Source organism: Xyrauchen texanus, chromosome 13, assembly GCF_025860055.1.
Source record: "Xyrauchen texanus isolate HMW12.3.18 chromosome 13, RBS_HiC_50CHRs, whole genome shotgun sequence".
In the NCBI taxonomy this organism is placed as follows: Eukaryota; Metazoa; Chordata; class Actinopteri; order Cypriniformes; family Catostomidae; genus Xyrauchen; species Xyrauchen texanus.
Window position 1 is genome coordinate 18,322,166 of NC_068288.1, and position 17,865 is coordinate 18,340,030.

At 38.0% G+C, this 17,865-nt stretch overlaps 1 protein-coding gene across 1 annotated transcript in view; it reads left to right on the forward strand.

Moving 5' to 3' along the window:
- The first annotated feature begins 487 nt into the window (after nt 1-487).
- LOC127654462 (syntaxin-8-like) overlaps nt 488-17,865 on the forward strand; it is a 92,605-nt gene continuing 75,227 nt past the window's right edge. Inside the window, exons 1-4 of the mRNA XM_052141675.1 lie at nt 488-633; nt 2,383-2,482; nt 2,592-2,686; nt 3,185-3,295. Coding sequence (XP_051997635.1) covers nt 617-633; nt 2,383-2,482; nt 2,592-2,686; nt 3,185-3,295 — 323 coding nt within the window. The 5' untranslated portion in view covers nt 488-616. The remainder of the gene's footprint in view (nt 634-2,382; nt 2,483-2,591; nt 2,687-3,184; nt 3,296-17,865) is intronic.

Below are 17,865 nucleotides of genomic sequence, written 5' to 3' on the forward strand. Positions count from 1 at the left end.
ACTGGAAATTAAATTTAGCACAAAAATCTCCGTAGTACAACAAATTACCAAAATGATCCATCAAATATGTTACTGCCCATATTCCTTTTTCCATCCAAGTCCATAAAAACAAGGATTTTCTATTACTCAGAATGTACCCGTTGTTCCACAGGGGTGTATTTTGTGGTGTAAAATTATGTTTAAACATTAGGTTCCAGTAAAGAAGAACCTGCTGATGGAAATCAGATAAGTTTACAGGTTGTTTATATAAATCATAGTCACAATGCAATATAAAATCAATTCCATCTTTAGAAAAAATGCATTCGGTATGCTAAACCAAAAGGAGTCTTTGTGACAAACAAAGGAAATCAGCCACTTCAGTTTTAGTACACCATTCATCACAGAAAAATCTATGACATGAGTGCACCTTTAATGCTGACAAGTAGGATTTGAATTGAGTCCCTGTTGACCGAACCAAATGTGTCTCTTTGAGGCCACCGTATGACGTCGTTTTCAAACAGGAACCCGAGATTCTGACAGTCAACGTTGAACGTAGTTTATGTTTGTCTTATTTTATTGTGAGTTTCTAGAGAAACACATTTATAACTGAAAGACCAGTTACTTAAACTGTAGCAATATGTCACAAGATTTATGGTAAGCATAATATTTGATCTTCTAATGACATTTGAGCATAAATCTGTCTGTATAGCAGACAGAACTGAGACTGATTTGTTTTCTTTTCCTTTCCTTTATTCTTGATTCTATATTTTAATCGATAAAACATTTCTAATGACATAAATTGTTGTTGTTTTTTTTTAAACCAAGCGACAAACGCGCATAAAAGTTGTCGGACCGGTTTGCAGAGCTGTTTGTTTATCACGTGATTGTGTTTAAGGATGATTGTCCTGTTGTGATTCACAAAACACTGGAAACACACATTGAATTAACCTGTTACTATTACGATGCGTTGCTTGCAGGGCTGTAACCACGATTTGAAAATTAGTGAGGTCCACGGTGAAGTGTCAAGATTTTACCAAAATTACACCTACAAACGCAACAAATTCTGTTCATCAAAAGTAAATTAATTAAAAATTAAAGGACAAAAAAACAATAATAATACTGAAATTATTTGTAATCGCAAATGCCGTTAACAATATTAATACAGAATTGTTGTCACATAGAAATGCAAATATTTAACTCGTATTAAATACAGAAAATTCAGCAAAAGTTAATTAACAACTAATTTATCTAGGGCTATGTTAACTCTGTTACATATTAATATTATTCTAAACAATCAATTGCTTTCCTTTTGCCAGACTCTTAATTATTTAAAGGTGCACTCAGTAATTGTTTTCCCTTTAAAAAAAGTTTACTCCTGAAGAAATTAATTGTAATTTTGAAACATATGTATACAATCATGACCACTCACATGAGATGAGGACTGTAGTCATATCAGTAACCTTATAAAAGCTGTTTTATTCTACATGGGGCAGGGGCGCCCTTATGGGGGCTGCCATTTTAAAATCACATGATCATCTGAATACTACTCGCTTAATCTCAGTAACCGTCTTGTTACTGGACACTTTCACTCTTGGATTAAATTAATTATGGTTGATTGTGAATAGTGAATTTCTACAATGACATCTGTAACTGATGATTTTGAATGATGCTGCATCCACACCACTAGGTGTTACTGTCTAAGTCCAAGATGACATGAGCAAAGAGTGTAGATGCCTTTAATTTACCTTTTTCAATTAAAGTTTATTAGAACTATATATATTTACAAAGGAGAAAAAGTCATAACTTCATCCTTAATTCATGAGTGTCCACATTTTAAAGCTTTTTTGTTAAATTTTGCTTTGTAGTTGACTTTATGACAGTTTACCTTTGTTTGTGCCTAGTATCCAGAGATCCATCCATCCATTGTCAACCGCTTATCCTGTGTACAGGGTCGCGGGGGTATCCAGAGATTAACTATGGTATTAGTAAAATCATGTTAATCACAGGTAAAAAAAAAACAAGGCACGCCGCAAGCGCAGCACAGGTTCGTTAGATTAGTGAGACCGGTCCCACTTTTACACTTCACAGCTTCAGGTAGCGCCATTTCATCACACACTTGTAGTATTTGCGGACACTAAAGAATCCATCCAATTGTCCAAACTAAATTATCCATTCATACAGACACTCAAATGAGTTATCAACTGTTTATTTATTTTTTTGGAATCAGTTGTACATAGTATCTAAATTTATTTTTGAATATGTAAAATTTACAGAGGTCCGGACCTCGGTGACCCCATAGCTGGCTATGGCCATGGTTGCTAGTATCAACATAATTTCAGAGTTGTCAAACTGTTTGACCAGAAACATTCTTCCACTTTTGTTTTCTGTCTCTCCATCATTTAGGTTACAGAATTATGATGCAGCTTGTCGACTGGCACAAGAAATTGCAGAAAACATCCATGAAAGAAACCGACAGCAAAGGACCGGAGGAAACCCAGCTAAGGTAAAGACAGGATTTCATTGTTCTTCAGAGGAGATCTGGCTTAATGTTTTATATTTTTTTTTTTTATTGAAACATCTCTCGTATTGTGTTTATGTCCCATGCCCTGCAGCTCAACATGACCCTGAGAGCATCATTACAGAAGCTCAAACAGAATATAGCACAGCTCAAAGAGACTCTGATTCGAGCTGCTGCTCAACGGCGTATGTATCCTTCCCAGAAAAATAAAGCAGAATTAATGCCATCCCCTAGAAATGCTAAGAGTGGAACCCAAATGGTATTGGTGTTTGTAAATTGTTGTATCTTACATTATTTGAGCTCATATTATGAATTTGTAGTATTAAGGTTTCAAATTCCTCCAAGAGAAAACACTGTGATTTCTCATTAGCACCTGAAGGGGGCAGTGTATTGTAACAAATCACCACAAATGAAGTTTTACTGTTGAGCCTGACTGAAGATCACTGAACCAAATATTAGCATGATCTGTAGTGTTGCTTTCGTGTTTTATTTGGAAGTACTGAACTTGTATAATGACAACAAACTAAGTGGAAGGAATGTTACGTTCAGTTTGTAATTTATAGATGTATTTGATTTGCTAAAACACTGCGTGGCCTTATCACTGTGACATGAGCATAATTATACAGGAACAGTTGTGTGTGTTTGTGTGATTTGAAATTGATGTTTGTCCTTAATGAATAATGATAGAATGCAAGCTGAAGCAGACAGAAGACAAAACCTTGTTGATGATCTCGCTACCAGAGAAAAGATGCTGATTGCCTCTTTCAAAGGAGATGTCACAGAAGGCGAACAGTCAAGGTACATTCACACATTATGGGCTCAGCGATTATAGTTTTATTTTTCTGCTGACCCAGTCAGGCCAGTAGTTCAGATTTGTATTTGTCCTGGCAATTTTGTTTACTTGCCACCAAACAAAAATAAATATAATTTTCAATTTAAGTGTACATGAATAAACATTTACTATGTAATAAATTGTATATATATTTGTATTTTTCAATAAACATTTTCTTTATAAAAAATAAATTAATAATAAATGCAACACATAATTTATTGCTTGCACATAAGGGCAAGTGGGCGCTCTGTCAACTGCCTAGAAACTCTCATATTGGCCTGGGCTATCCTTATTGTTGAGCCCTGACATTTTTGAAAATGTAACATTAAGTTTTGGTTGATAAGGATGTTGAAATAGCTGACAAAGCAGCTGATAAACTGAAACATTCATGCACCATTTTAACTATGGAAAAAAAAATATATTCTTTAATTAATTTTTCATTCACAACTTATGCAAATTTAGGTTTAGTCTAGTATTACATTTACGCTTTTAGCAGATGCTTTTATTGAAGGAGACTTACAGTGCATTCAGGGAATTGTATATGTGTTCTGTGGGAATCAAACCCACAACCTTGGTGCTGCTAGTGGCATGCTCTTATCTGTTATTTTGTACCTGTTGATCTGCAGGAACTCTATAATGCTTAGAATGCTATTCTATTAAGGATCACATGTTGAAAGTAGAATTCTTGTTTGGTGTTCACCTAAATTTCGAGTTTGTGCTGCACACCAGTAAAGTAATCATGAACTTGTAACCTAGTTAGTCTACCAGACCATGGAGACCTTTGCTGGCCATATTTCCTATTTATCCACTTTGCAGTAGTATCCCAGTGCTCTTTGTTCAGTAACTTTATGCCAGAAATGGTGTGACTTGCACTGAAACGGAAGTATGTGCACGCTCTCTGCGCACTTGAGTTCAGACACTCAGCTTTGCTGCTCTGCTGATCAGAGCTGAGCGTTGAGCTACCGCCATCAGGACTGTTTACATTTCACTACTCTCCACTGCGCTCACATCCTCTCCAAAACACACCAATCAGAGATTTAAAATGCCACCGCCAATCTCCTGTGCACTTATGACTTTCAATCGAAATGACAGCTCAGGAGCAAAACTCTTTTGGAGAAATAAGATGGTCATTATTTAGATTTGACATGCTCGATCCAGGTGACGTGGACTGGGAAGGAAAAACAACCAGATAAGACATTTTTTAATTTTTTGTATTAGGAAAGTGAAATACTCCATCCATCAGGATTATGCTATTTTTTCACATCACTCTGATTAATATAGGGTATTATAGAGACTTCAATTTAATTAAGTTTTATTTGTATAGTGCCTTTTGCAATACATATTGTTCAATACAGCTTTACAGAATTAGAAACATTTAGCAGAATAAAACTTCACAGTAATCAAAGAAACACTTCCTAAAATGTTAAATATGAAGAACCAATCGTGAATTCAAATTTGTGCACTGTCATATTATGTCTTACTTTCGATGAAGAAAGCTCTAAAGGATGTTCTTTTGATATGCAGGCGAGTGGTATGAATACATTCCTGGACATACTTCATCTTGGAACTTGGGCATTGTCCCATGATTTGAATAATGATGTAATAATTTACTGTTTTTTTTTTTTTGCAATTTTGTTAAACAAATACAATTTAAGCACAAGGAACCCCTTTCTTGGTATATTTTGCACTTACAGTACAATTGTAAAGAGCTGCCTGACTTGTGTTTTTTAATTCAGCATTTTGAATTTGACATCTTCTCAGCTACCAAGGCATTATGGGACAGAACGGTGTCCAGTGGATGCACAGCTCTGAATCTCGCAGGCTCTATTAGGTTGTCTGGGTTTTTCCTGCCTACTGTTTTATGAATAGTGAGGATTCGGACATACCACTTATTTGACATACTGCTTTTGGCTAACTACATAGACGAAGCCTGGGCTAACTCCAGAGGTTGCGTTACCTGAAATAATTTTTCATTATTTTCTGAATTGAGGGGGGTTGATGAATCAGTGCTTCCCTAAGGATTTTTTTCAGCAGCAGTGCTGTTGTCCATGAGCCCATAACACTGGATCCATATTTACGCAGATTGGTGGACCTTAGAATAATTATATATGGGTTATATATGTTCGCCTTGGCATGTGTGTGAGGACTTTTGAGACTTGGAGGGTTCTGGTGGTAAAATGTACTGAAACATCTGAAAATGTATAACAATCTCATGGGGGTTACATTTCTTAGTTCTTATCTGTTGTTTTTTTTAGATGGAATGATTTTTTTAAAGCAAATAGTCGAATTATGTTCCTCTGCTTCAGTTACTTGTTTCCCAGCAAGACAAGATGCAATCACGTGCTGTGTTACATTTATTTTGTTGTTCTTGGCAAATATGTTTAACGGGTTTTTGATACACCGTCTGGTGCACCTGGACATATCATCAGTGATGTAACCTAGGATCACGGGAGGTTTCGGGTCTTTCAACAATCAGACCCCCTCCCCTAGGCGACCCAGCCGGGGTGATCAAGTCCCAGCTTATGTCCAGGTGGCGCTACTACCCTACACGCCATGCCTCTCCTCTCCTGATCCACAGCCACCTTGATGCTACTTCTGCAGCATCAGTGGCCAACTTGATGGCCCTTCGCTGACTCGCCCCTGTGATGCCAAGCATTTTGTAGGCCCTGCCCGCCACCCATTGCTCCGGCAACCCTCCACAAGCTGGGAGTACTTTGCCCTCTTTCTTTCGTTGGCCTCCTCCATACGGTCCTCCCAAGGCACTGTTAACTCTAAGAGAATCACCTGCTTGGAGGCCTCTGAGGTGAGCACAATGTCAGGCCTTAATGTTGTTATGGCAACTGCTTCAGGGAACTTCAGCTGCTTGCCCAGATCAACTGCCAGCTCCCAGTCGCGCGCCGTTGCCAACAGGCCAGAGGAGGTGCCCCGGGCAGCTGGTATTGACTTCTCCCCAGCTCTGACAAAGGCTGTGGTCTTCACTGGGCGAAGGCTCTTGCTGTGGCTAATTCCACTGCAGATAGAATATATTAACAAGTAGTTAAAGGACAATTCATTAAAAAACATCATTACTTCTTAAGTCCCTATGATTTTCTCTTTTCTGTGTTACACAAAAGGTGATGTTAGGCAAGAACATTAGTTCCAGTCACAATGCACTGTCTCAAAATGTTTTACATTGAAAGTGAATGGTGACTGAAACTAACATTCTCCCTAACATCTCCTTTTAATTTCCACTGTAAAAAGAAAATCATAGCCAAAACGTTATAGCCTAAGGGATGACAGAATTACCATTACTTTAATTGTACAAGTCAGTACTCAACATTTGCAATAAAAATGGCCATTTAATGTTGACAAATTTGTACATATTTATTAAAATTAACACATGGCAGAGAAAATACCTGTATACATCAGATGGAGCTCTAGAGTGATGGAAATTAGAGATTAAAAGGTGTTTAAAAGTTCTCTTCACCCAGAGTAGTTCTGATAGCATTTGACACAAAGCTTTTTGCTCTTTCTGCCTTTCTTGGCAAAAGCACTGACGCGCACAGAATGGGGGCAGAAGCGGAAATCTCGTTATAATACATTATTACTGTTATTGTGAGATTATGAGATTTCTTTGTAAATTGTGGGCGTATTAAAGAAAATTAAGCGGAGATGTCTTTAAGAGCACGTGCTACAGCAGATCGGGCGGATTCCAATCGCAAGGGATCCTCCCTATGCCCTATACTCACTCTGAACTGCAGAGACCTTGAAGTGGTTACTCTGAAGGAAACATGGCATTACTGAATGAATCTACCCTTCACTAACAGTCTTGTGGAAGGGCCCTCAGAGAAAATATAAATTTTCTTACTTTTGTTTTGATTTCATTCAAAAGCTTGTTCCCCTCCCACAGGAGTGCCCTTCAAGTAAGCAAAAAATGCAGTTTTGAATTCACCCCGGAACATCGAAGTTCCATTACCTTAGACGAGTAATGGGTCAGATAAAAAGTCCACTCCATGTATTGTGTTGTAAGTTCATCAAAAGAATAATTCTCAATTGCTACTGTATTTTGGACATCGCGTACCACTAATGTAGACAGATTGATTTATTATAATGGAAGCGGTCGCATCAATTTGAGTGATATAAATGTAATTAGTCTTTTATAGAATATTGACACAAACTGAAGGATCTGTCAGGATCAGCCAAAGCCAGTTTGGTTTTATTGAAAAAGATATGGCCAAAATTGTTATCACGATAATCTTTTTCATATTGTTCGATATCTATATTTATCACAATATACATTTACACATAGCACTTTCTTTTTTTTATTTCAAAGTTGAAGGAAGAAAAGAAGAAAAAATAAATTCTAAACAGTCAAAATATTCTCTAAAAACACTGCACAGGGTGTCCAGAGACGGCTAAAGCAGTGGGGTCTGCGGGATCTTTTACCAATTCTACCATCTTTTATAGTTTATCAATTGAAAATGAATATTAAAAGATCATCTGTTTGTTCTGAAGCATAGTGACAGCAGTCCAGTATTTGTTGGAATATTTTTACATTAAAATGAAATAATTTTTATATTTCTTAAGATTCAAATACCCAAGTATGGGGCATAGAAGCCGTTGTGACTGTTGAATGATGCTGAATATGGGTTCAGGGGTGTCCCGAGTGAAAATTTAGATAACGTTTTTTTTTTTAAATGTAATAAACATGTGTATATTTTCATTAAAGTGAGAGACTAGTCTACTAACTAGTAATTTTAGTCTTTCCTTATTAATATAGATACATTTAGAAGGGAAAAACGGCCTAAAAGGTGCTTTGAAACCACGTTAACTCATGCGGCGGTTCATGTCTACACACATGCAGGGAAAAGAGACAACGCGTGCGGAGTGGGACAGGGTAGAAATGATGCATGTTTGGTGCTAGAGAACAATATTCAAGGTTTCAGTGCATAAAGATCAGAGCTGTTGTCAACATCACTGTTGTTCTGTCGTGCTCTTCACTAGAGACGATGAGAAGGCACAACCGTTGTCATGAAGTCTTGCGGTGCGGATGGAATCAATCCATTGTCCAACGTAACCAAATTGTTAGCAAGGCAGCTAGCATTAGCAAGTTCATCCAGTCCGACGCTACGTTACCACTGGCGCTTTGTGAGCGAAGCTGAGAGCGTTTTAAAATCATTTCTATGAAAGCGGAGCGTCATGCTCACAAGGTGGATCATAGGATTGGCAGCGGTGTGGAGCAAGCTCTCTCCTAGCGCTGTGAGCGCCTTTGAGCAGATTTCGTCAGCCCCAGTGGAAACACAGCCTGAGAAAGCCGAACTGCTTGTTTTTTAGTGACACGTAGTAAATAGCGAAAAATCCTCAAAAGCTTATCGTGGATTTTCTTTATCGTGATATATATCGATATCGTTTTATCGCCCAGCCCTACCCTGTAGCATTCACGGATCACAGTCAATCGCCTCGCGCTCTCACTTTCTCATCGCTCCTTTGCACAGTGCATCACGTTACCAGGGTAATGGTACTGAATGAATAATCATGTCATATTTCATGATTTTAAAAAATACTAAGGTTTTTCTATGCCATTTTGTGGGGTTACCACAAACCATATCTGAAAATAAATAAACAAGTGTATTACCTTTGTGCATTTTGTGAGAAATATAACAGAATATGCTCATTATTTGGGATAAAGAAATATGTAAGAACAGTATATACAAGACAATAGTTAAATACCCAAAGCAAAGAAATTAGTTAATTATTTATAATTACTACTCATAAAATAAATTAATAACTAAATCGGTGCCCTTTTTTATCCTTCCATCCCTGCTAAGTATGTACAGATTTATGACTTTGTGAGGGAGCGCCACGGTATACAGGCATCAAAACTAGATTGCTCTGATGTCCCGTGCTTGCTACGTTGACAGATTTGCTTTTTTGATTGTAAAAAGGAGTGATAGATTTATCGCATCGCTTGCTTACAGACTGACAGGTTGCAACTGTATTCACATGTCAGATCTTAAGTTTAATTAATATGCGACTTTCTAGTGCTTGTGCACGCTTACACTAAAGTCATCAATCGCTCATTGAGCTTCTGTATGAGAGAGGGAGAGAAACACAAAACAAAATTATTGATTTTATCATCTGTATGGATTTGTTTTCCCTCAGCTAATTGTTAACGTGAATAAAACTGTGTGGGAATTCCCTGCATTATGAACGTGGAACTTAAGGAATTATAAAATTTGCATGCAATGCTATCGAATTTCGCTATCGAATTTCAGGTTCTGCAGGTTCTCGCCTCTCAGTTGCAGGACACACTCACGTCAGACAGCTATACGTTGACGTCACTGTAAGTACTTGCCTGTATTTTTGTGTATGAAGTAGGGTCCCTTTCGTTTCATACCAGCCATATTCAAATGCACGCAGTGTAAAAAGCACGCAGCTGACTAGGGCTGACAAACGTTACGTTGCATAAAAAATATTAATAAAAAACTGTGGATGATTAAAAAATAACGTATAATTACATATACATTTTTATATTTAAAATTGGCCAGGAGAGAGATGCGAGTTTGGATTTGAGAAGAGAAATGGAGAGCTAGAGTGAGGAACTAACAAAGACAAATGGAATGGGTGTGATAGATTTGGAAATTTTGATTTAGACCCCGTTTACACTTGTTACTAAATTGTGTTTTTGGTGATTTGATCACATGTTGTCAGCAGTAAATACAGGTCTAAATGGGGTCTAAAAGGTTTTGTGATCTGATTATCAAAATTACATATGAATGTGGTAAAAAAATAAAGGCTTGTGACCACATTGAATTTGAGTTGGAAAACATTAATCCGTCCTGTATGCATCCTGGACAGCAGCGAAGCACCACCCCTCACCTGTCAATCATCATCTGCGCTAAAATAAGAGTGGCTTTAAAGGGGAATAACCATCCGATCGGGAAAAACAAAAAACTGATACATACACAAACACGAGAACTTCACAGATTTTCTTCAGTGTGTCTGATATCAACATGCATGGACACTTTAGAAGCACAAACATCTGAAGCTCTGGTTAATACAGGAAATCCACTAAAATAATGGACAATTCTGTTCAAAATATTGCTTTTGTGCTTCGATTAAATTTCAGCTGCATCTGGGAGAAATAGTGCACCGTTTTATTCACACTTTCTATGTCTCTTCTGACTTTGTTATGCTTTAATGTCACGCAGTAACACACTGACATAGTGATTGATGTATGTCGTCATAAAACGGAGTCCCTTCTCTCCAAATCTGATCACAAGTGGTCACAGGACATGCATTTAAGTGACCAGGTGAAAACAGCAAACAGCGATGTGTCTCACCTGACCACATGTGATCGGATAACCTGAGATGTATCTTAAAGGGATAGTTCACCCAAAAATGAAAATTGTCTCATGATTTACTCGCACTCATGCCATCCCAGATGTGAATGACTTTCTTTCTACTGCAGAACACAAATTAAGATTTTAGAAGAATATTTCAGCTCTGTAGGTCCATACAATGCAAATGTATGGCAATGCATACAGGTTACCAAAACATTTGAAACTCCTAAATTCACATAAAGGAATCATAAAAGTAATCCATACGACTCCAGCGGTTAAATCCATGTGTTCTGACATGATATGATAGGTGTGTGTGAGAAACATAAATATTCAAGTAATTTTTATAGTCATCATGCATTTTCCTCCCTGTCCATTAGGGGACAATATACAAGAAGCATGTCGTCACCTTCCTAAAATAATTGCCTAAGTCATTTTTTGACAAAAATGATTTTTTTGCATAAGTCATCTCCTCATGATGCTGGCCACCTTTGGTAAAATCGCCCACATCCTCAGTTGAACAGATCATGCAATTCTACCCCTATAGTATAATGGCCTATGTCAAGTGTGTGACTTAGGCCGTTTTATTTTGCCTAAGTCAAAAGGCAATGAGACAATTTTACAAGTTTTTTAAGATGGCAGGTGCATCAAGAAGATGGAAAAGCTACTCATGCCTCCTCAGAATGATGTTTAGTTTGTTTGTTAGTGTTTTATTGTTGACAGAGTTGTCAATTTAAAATTGCCTAAGTAACAAAGGCATGTTCAAAAATCTGCCTAAGTCATTTATTCCCGTTACGTTACATAATTGACATGCATTGTTATTAGTATGTCAATAGTCATCTTATGCCATAACCTTTTTGAGTGACATTATCAATAAATATCATATATTCAATTATTGGTTCAGTGTTTTGTGTTTTCTGAGAAAAGTGAAAAAATGACTTAGGCAATTATTTTAGGAAGGTGACGATGTGAATCTCCAAAAACAGGAGGAGGAGAATGAAAAAGAGAAAGTAAAATGGAAATTGACTGATCTGGGAGGAGAATTTATAGTAAAAAAGGACTTAAATATCGACCTGTTTCTCACCCACACCTATCAAATCGTTTACAAATATATGGATTTATGTCATCTGTAGTACTTTTATTTTGTCCTTATGTGGATTTTGGAGCTTCAAAATGTTGACACCCATTCACTTACATTGTATGGACCTAAAGAGCTGAGAAATTCTCCTAAAAATCTTCAGTTGTGTTCAGCAGAGGAAAGAAACTCATACACATCTGGGATGGCATGAGGGTGAGTAAACGATGAGAGAATTTAAATTTTTAGGGTTAACTAACCCTTTAATACCAGGTGTAAATTGGGTCACAGTGTGTGAAACAAAACTGGCTGATGGGCGGTATTTAATGACCATCTCTGATTAGTACAATTAGGGGACTTTTAGAATTTTTTCTTAATTTGTACATTTTCTCTTCTTGTGTTCTTCCATCTAATCCTCTTAAGTCCTTAACTTTGGAGGGGGAACTTTTATCTTTATTATAGTTCCTGCTAATATTGCACTGGTATCCCATGCATAAGTTTAGCTGGAGTGTTCTAAATAAATTACAGCCATGTTGTTTAATAGTATGGGATGGGGGGTCTGGCAGGATTTTTAGGGCCAGGATTCATCTCACTGTGTGGTCATTGTCTGCCAGTGGGGGTGTTAGTTATGCTTCAGTAAGCTGAAATAGCATTTAACTTTTTTCTATTGGGATAAGAAAAGGCTTATGGCATTTGTGAAACAATACCTTTGAAGAAGATTAACCTCCAATTAAGCACAAAATGACATGCCCCTCGCATTTGAAGATTCAGGGTTCCCGACCCTGTGCCTCCACCCTCCTCCCCAAATTTCCTCTTTTATATTTGATCGTAATGCACAAAGTTGTAATTAGTTAAATAGGGTCTGTATGAGTCAAGGTCTGTCTACAGGTTTTGCTCCAGTGTGACGCCTCTGTGCGATTTGTCTGATTAAGTCTAAGGGCTCTGCGGGAGGTTAATTGGATAAGCGTTAATCCTCACGCCGCCAAGATGGAGCGGAGGAAGTGGAGAGGAGCTGGCACAAGCTATGAGTTGCCAAACATGTCAGAAAGATTATTATTCACCACTGACCACTCATCTTGCTAGCCAGAAGATTAATATCAGCTTTGACTTGGACGGAGACAGCACTTCAAAGGAGCTACTGGACTGCCTTGATGCCTAGTATAAAGAAAGGTGGCAGAATAGACAGAGGGCCAGAAGAGATAAAGTGATAAAGGCGTAGAGAAGAGAAGACAAGCTTACCAGACAAGCGTGTGAGAGGTAAACATCCTCGGCATGAGGAAGGATGAGAACGAGAGGAATAGAGCCAGCTGAGAACCCTCCAAAGGTTAGCGACCTCTGAACCTAAATGGAGATCCACTGATGCTGAAATAACTGGAAAAGAAGGGCCATTGTCGAAGACTAGCACTAATAATGAGAGGAAGTCATTTGGGTGATATGCAATTTCTTTTAACTTAAATACCTTTTTTGACACAATTGCACCTTCACCTTCATGAACAACCTTATAGCTTTTAGACTGAAATAAAATGAAACCCTCAGTGTAAATAGTTATGGATGCCTTTGCATTAAGTAATCAAATATCAAAACAAGTGGCATTAAAAAGAAGGTAAGATTACATACGTATATTAAACAATAGATATATTGTTCAAAAACGTTTTGATTTTTAAACTTTGTGGAGCACATCCATAGTTAACGTGATGACCTTTGGTTACTCTTCTAGTGCACCTCTGTGAAGTTGAGTGGAACACAGTTTTGAGAAAGGATCAACAATATTTATTCTATTTATTAAAATAAATTTTAGGTGCCTTTTTAGGTTAATTTTATGCAATGACAAATTTTTAAGTGTGACTTAAAGTGTGTCTAATTTATTATTCTACTGTATTGGCCAGGGCTAATCAATTGGTGGCCTGCTGGCTAAATCTGACACACTATTTATATTAGGCCCTCCATCTGATTTTGATGAAGACTCCTAGCAGTCTGCTCATCAGAGCACTCTCTGTGTTTAACAACAATTAGCGGCATGTGTACCGGCTTTCGGTAGTCAGTTTAACAACACTCAGTAGCACGGGCAATGTCCATCCATCCATCCATCCATCCATCCAAGTTTGAACTAGTCTGGCCATTCCCTGTTGACCTCTCTCATCAACATGGCATTTCGATTCACAGAACTGCCACTCACTGGATGTGTTTTTGGCACCATTCTGAGTAAATTCTAGACACTGTTGTGCGTGAAAATTCCAGTAGATTTACATAAATACTTAAACCAGCCCATCTACTGTGCGTGTGGTGTGTGTGCATGCATGTGTGTGTGAGAGAGAGAGAGAGAGAGAGAGAGAGAGAGAGAGAGAGAGAGAGAGAGACAGATCACCTGTTGCCACACCCAAGCAGAGATGCTGTCAGCTTTCTGAAGGTCAGCTTTCGCAGTGGAAAAATAGCGTCTAATTGGGGAAATTTCTCCCTATTTCACAGTAGTCAATTCACAAGTGTTGATCACCATAGAAAGCACAATGTCCTCCGCCATTTTATACAGCACCAATTGTGTAATTAATCAGTCTATTGTGACTCTCAGCTGTGATGAGCCATAATGCTGAAGTTGTTCATTTAAAGCCGTTTAAAGCTATTTCCTAGTTTTAGTAGTGTTAGTTTAGTAGTTTAGTAGTACTAGTGGTAGTTAGCGATCACAAAGAGCTGTTGTATGTAAATGGCTGATGCGGATTCACTTCATATTACCTAATTGGCTCATATTACATACAAAAATTATGTTTTTCCACCACCTGCTGGCTAACATATGTATTGTTAAAACTAAAACAGCTCTTAACAGATCTCCACTGCTCTTACACTTTAGTTTAGAATGGCACGAACACAAGCGGAGTGATACACACACCGTGAAGCATCAGAGTGCTGATGGTGTCAGACCATCAGTGCTCATGGATCGTCTCTCATCCAATCAGAGGACCGGAACTAACTTTTGTGTGTATGTATATATATGTATATGCGTCTTTTTGTTTTTGTGTATATATTTGATTTCTTCTGTTTTTGCATATATCTCATACTAAAAATTTTAAAAACATTCCAACTAAATCTAACATAAAACAAAGGCAATCTTAGTAAACAAAATACAGTCTTTAAATGATAATGTTATTTATTGAAGTAAAATGTTTTCCAATACCAACTGGGCCTGTGTGGAAGTATTTGCCCCCTTAGTTACTAACTCCCCAAATCTATGAAAGGACTTCAGCTGGACTAGACACACCAAGGCCTGATTACTGCCAGCCCTGTTCATTCAAATCAACACCTAAATAGAACTTTTTCAGCAGCATAAAGTTGGCTAAAAGGTCTCACCCAGTAGCACACTATGCCAAGGCCGAAAGAAATTCCAGAAATGAGGAAAAAGTTGATTGAAATGCATCAGTCTGGGATGAGTTATAAAGCTATTTCAAAGGCTCTGTGACTCCAAAAAAAAAAACACAGTGACAGCCATTATCTCCGAATGGAGAAAACTTGGCACAGTAGTGAACCTTCCCAGAAGTGGTTCTCATCCAGGAAGTCACAAAAAAGCCAAGGACAATGTCCAAGGACTGTTGGCCTCTTTAATGGTCACTGTTCAGAAAAACACTGGCCAAAATGGCATCCATGGAAAGGTGATGAGGTGAAAACCACCAATAACACAGAAGAACATTAAGGCTCATCTGAATTTTGCCAAAACACCTAGATGATCCTCAAACCTTTTGGGAGAATGTTCTGTGAACTGATGAGTCAAAAGAGGAACCGTTGGGAAGACAGGGGTCCCATTACATCTGGCGTAAATTAAACACAGAATTCCACAAAAAGAACATACATAAGGTCAGGACCATGCTTTTTGTGGAATTTGTGGTGTTACTGATTTTATTGTGTTTGGGTGGTAGGGTGATGGTGTGGGGATGCTTTGCTGCTTCAGGGCCAGGGCGACTTACAATAATTGAGGGAAACATGAATTCTGCTCTCTACCAGAACATCCGGTCATCAGTCCGTGAGTTGAAACTCAAGCGCAACTGGATTTTGAAGCAAGTTAGTTTTTCACATGGGTGATATAGGTGTTGGATAACTTTTTTGCTTAAAAAAATAAAATCTTTATATTTGAAAACTGTATTTTGTGTACTTGTTTTATGTTATACCTTGCTTGAAGATCTAAAACAATTTTGTATGAAAAATACACAAAAATAGAAGAAATCAGGTAGGGACAAATATTTTCACATCACTGTGTATATGTATTATACAGTACTGTGCAAAAGTTTTAGATACTTAAAAAAAATCGATTTTATTTATCAATTAACATAATACAAAGTCCAGTAAACATAAAAAAGATAAATCAATATTTGGTGTGTCCAACTTTGCCTTCAAAACAGCAACAATTCTCCTAGGTACACCTGGATACAATTGTTCTTGGTTGTTGGCAGATAGGATGTTCCAAGCTTCTTGGAGAATTTGCCAAATTTCTTTTATCTATTTCAGCTGTCTCAATTGCTTCTGTCTCTTTTTATGGACTGACTAAATATTCAGTCTAAAATGTATATTTCCTATTGACACACTAAAGCTGAAAATATAAATAACCATATTAAGAAAATGTTTTTATGCATTTTATGTGCCTAAGACTTTTGCACAGTACTGTATACAGTTGAAGATGGTTTAACTTGGGTCAAATGTTTTGTGTAGCCTTCCACAAGGTTCTCACAATAAGTTGCTGGAATTTTGGCCCATTCCTCCAGACAGAACTGTTGTAACAGCGTGAGGTTTGTAGGCCTCCTGCTCGCACATGCTTTTTCAGATCTGCCAACAAATTGGATTGAGGTCAGGGTTTTGTGATGGCCACTCCAATACCTTGAGTTTGTTGTCATTAAGCCATTTTGCCACAACTTTAGAGGTATACTTGGGGTCATTGTCCATTTGGAAAACCCATTTGTGACAGAGCTTTAACTTCCTGACTGATGTCTTGGGATGTTGCTTCAATATATCCACATACATTTCCTTCCTCATGATGTCATCTATTTTGTAAAGTGCACCAGTCCCTCTTGCAGCAAAGCACCTCCACAACATGATGCTGCCACCCCCATGCTTCACGGTTGGGATGGTGTTCTTAGGCTTTTTCCTCCAAACTTAATGATAGTCATTATGTCCAAGCAGTGAAATTATTATTTCCTCAGACCAGAGGACATTTCTCCAAAAAGTACGATCTTTGTCTCCATGTGCACTTGTAAACTGTAGTCTGGCTTTTTATGGCGGTTTTAGAGCAGTTGCTTCTTCCTTGCTGAGCAGCCATTCAGGTTATGTTGATATAGGACTCGTTTTACTGTGGATATAAATACTTGTCTACCTGTTTCCTTCAGCATCTTCACAAGGTCCTTTGCTGTTGTTCTGGAATTGCACCAAACTATGTTCATCTCTAGGAGATAGAATGCGTCTCCTTCCTGAGGGGTAAGATGACTGCGTGGCCACATGGTGTTATGTGTACTATTATTTGTACAGTAGCTCTTCTGTTTAATTAGACCAGACGGGCGAGCCTTCAATCCCCATGTGCATCAATTAGCCTTGGGTGCCCTTGATCCTGTCGCAGTTTCACCGGTTGTCTTTCCTTGGACCACTTTTGGTAGGTTCTAACCACTGCATTCTGGGAACACCCCACAAGACCTGCCGTTTTGGAGATGCTCTGGCCCGGTCATTTAGCCATCACAATTTGTCCGTTGTCAAAGTCGCTCAGATCCTTACGCTTGCCTATTTTTCCTGCTTCCAACACATAAAATTCAAGAACTGACTGTTCACTTGCTGCCTTATATATATCCCACTCCTTGACAGGGGCCATTGTAACAAGATAATAAATGTTATCCACTTCACCTGTCAGTGATTTTAATGTTGTGGCTCATCAGTTTATAAAAAGAGAAATCAATGAGGACTAGTGAACCTTCAAAGAAAATGCACTGAAAAGTTTTCTTTTTTCTCTCTACTTCACATGTTAAAATGGGTGTGTCTCATCAGTTCAGGGATTTAAGTGTTATTGTTCTCAGCCCAGAACAATGTCAACTTAGTTTGTTTTACGTTTACCATCTGCACAAATATCTGGCTCCTGCACTGGATTTTTGCAAGACAAGGAAAGGCCAAGTTTTCCCTAATA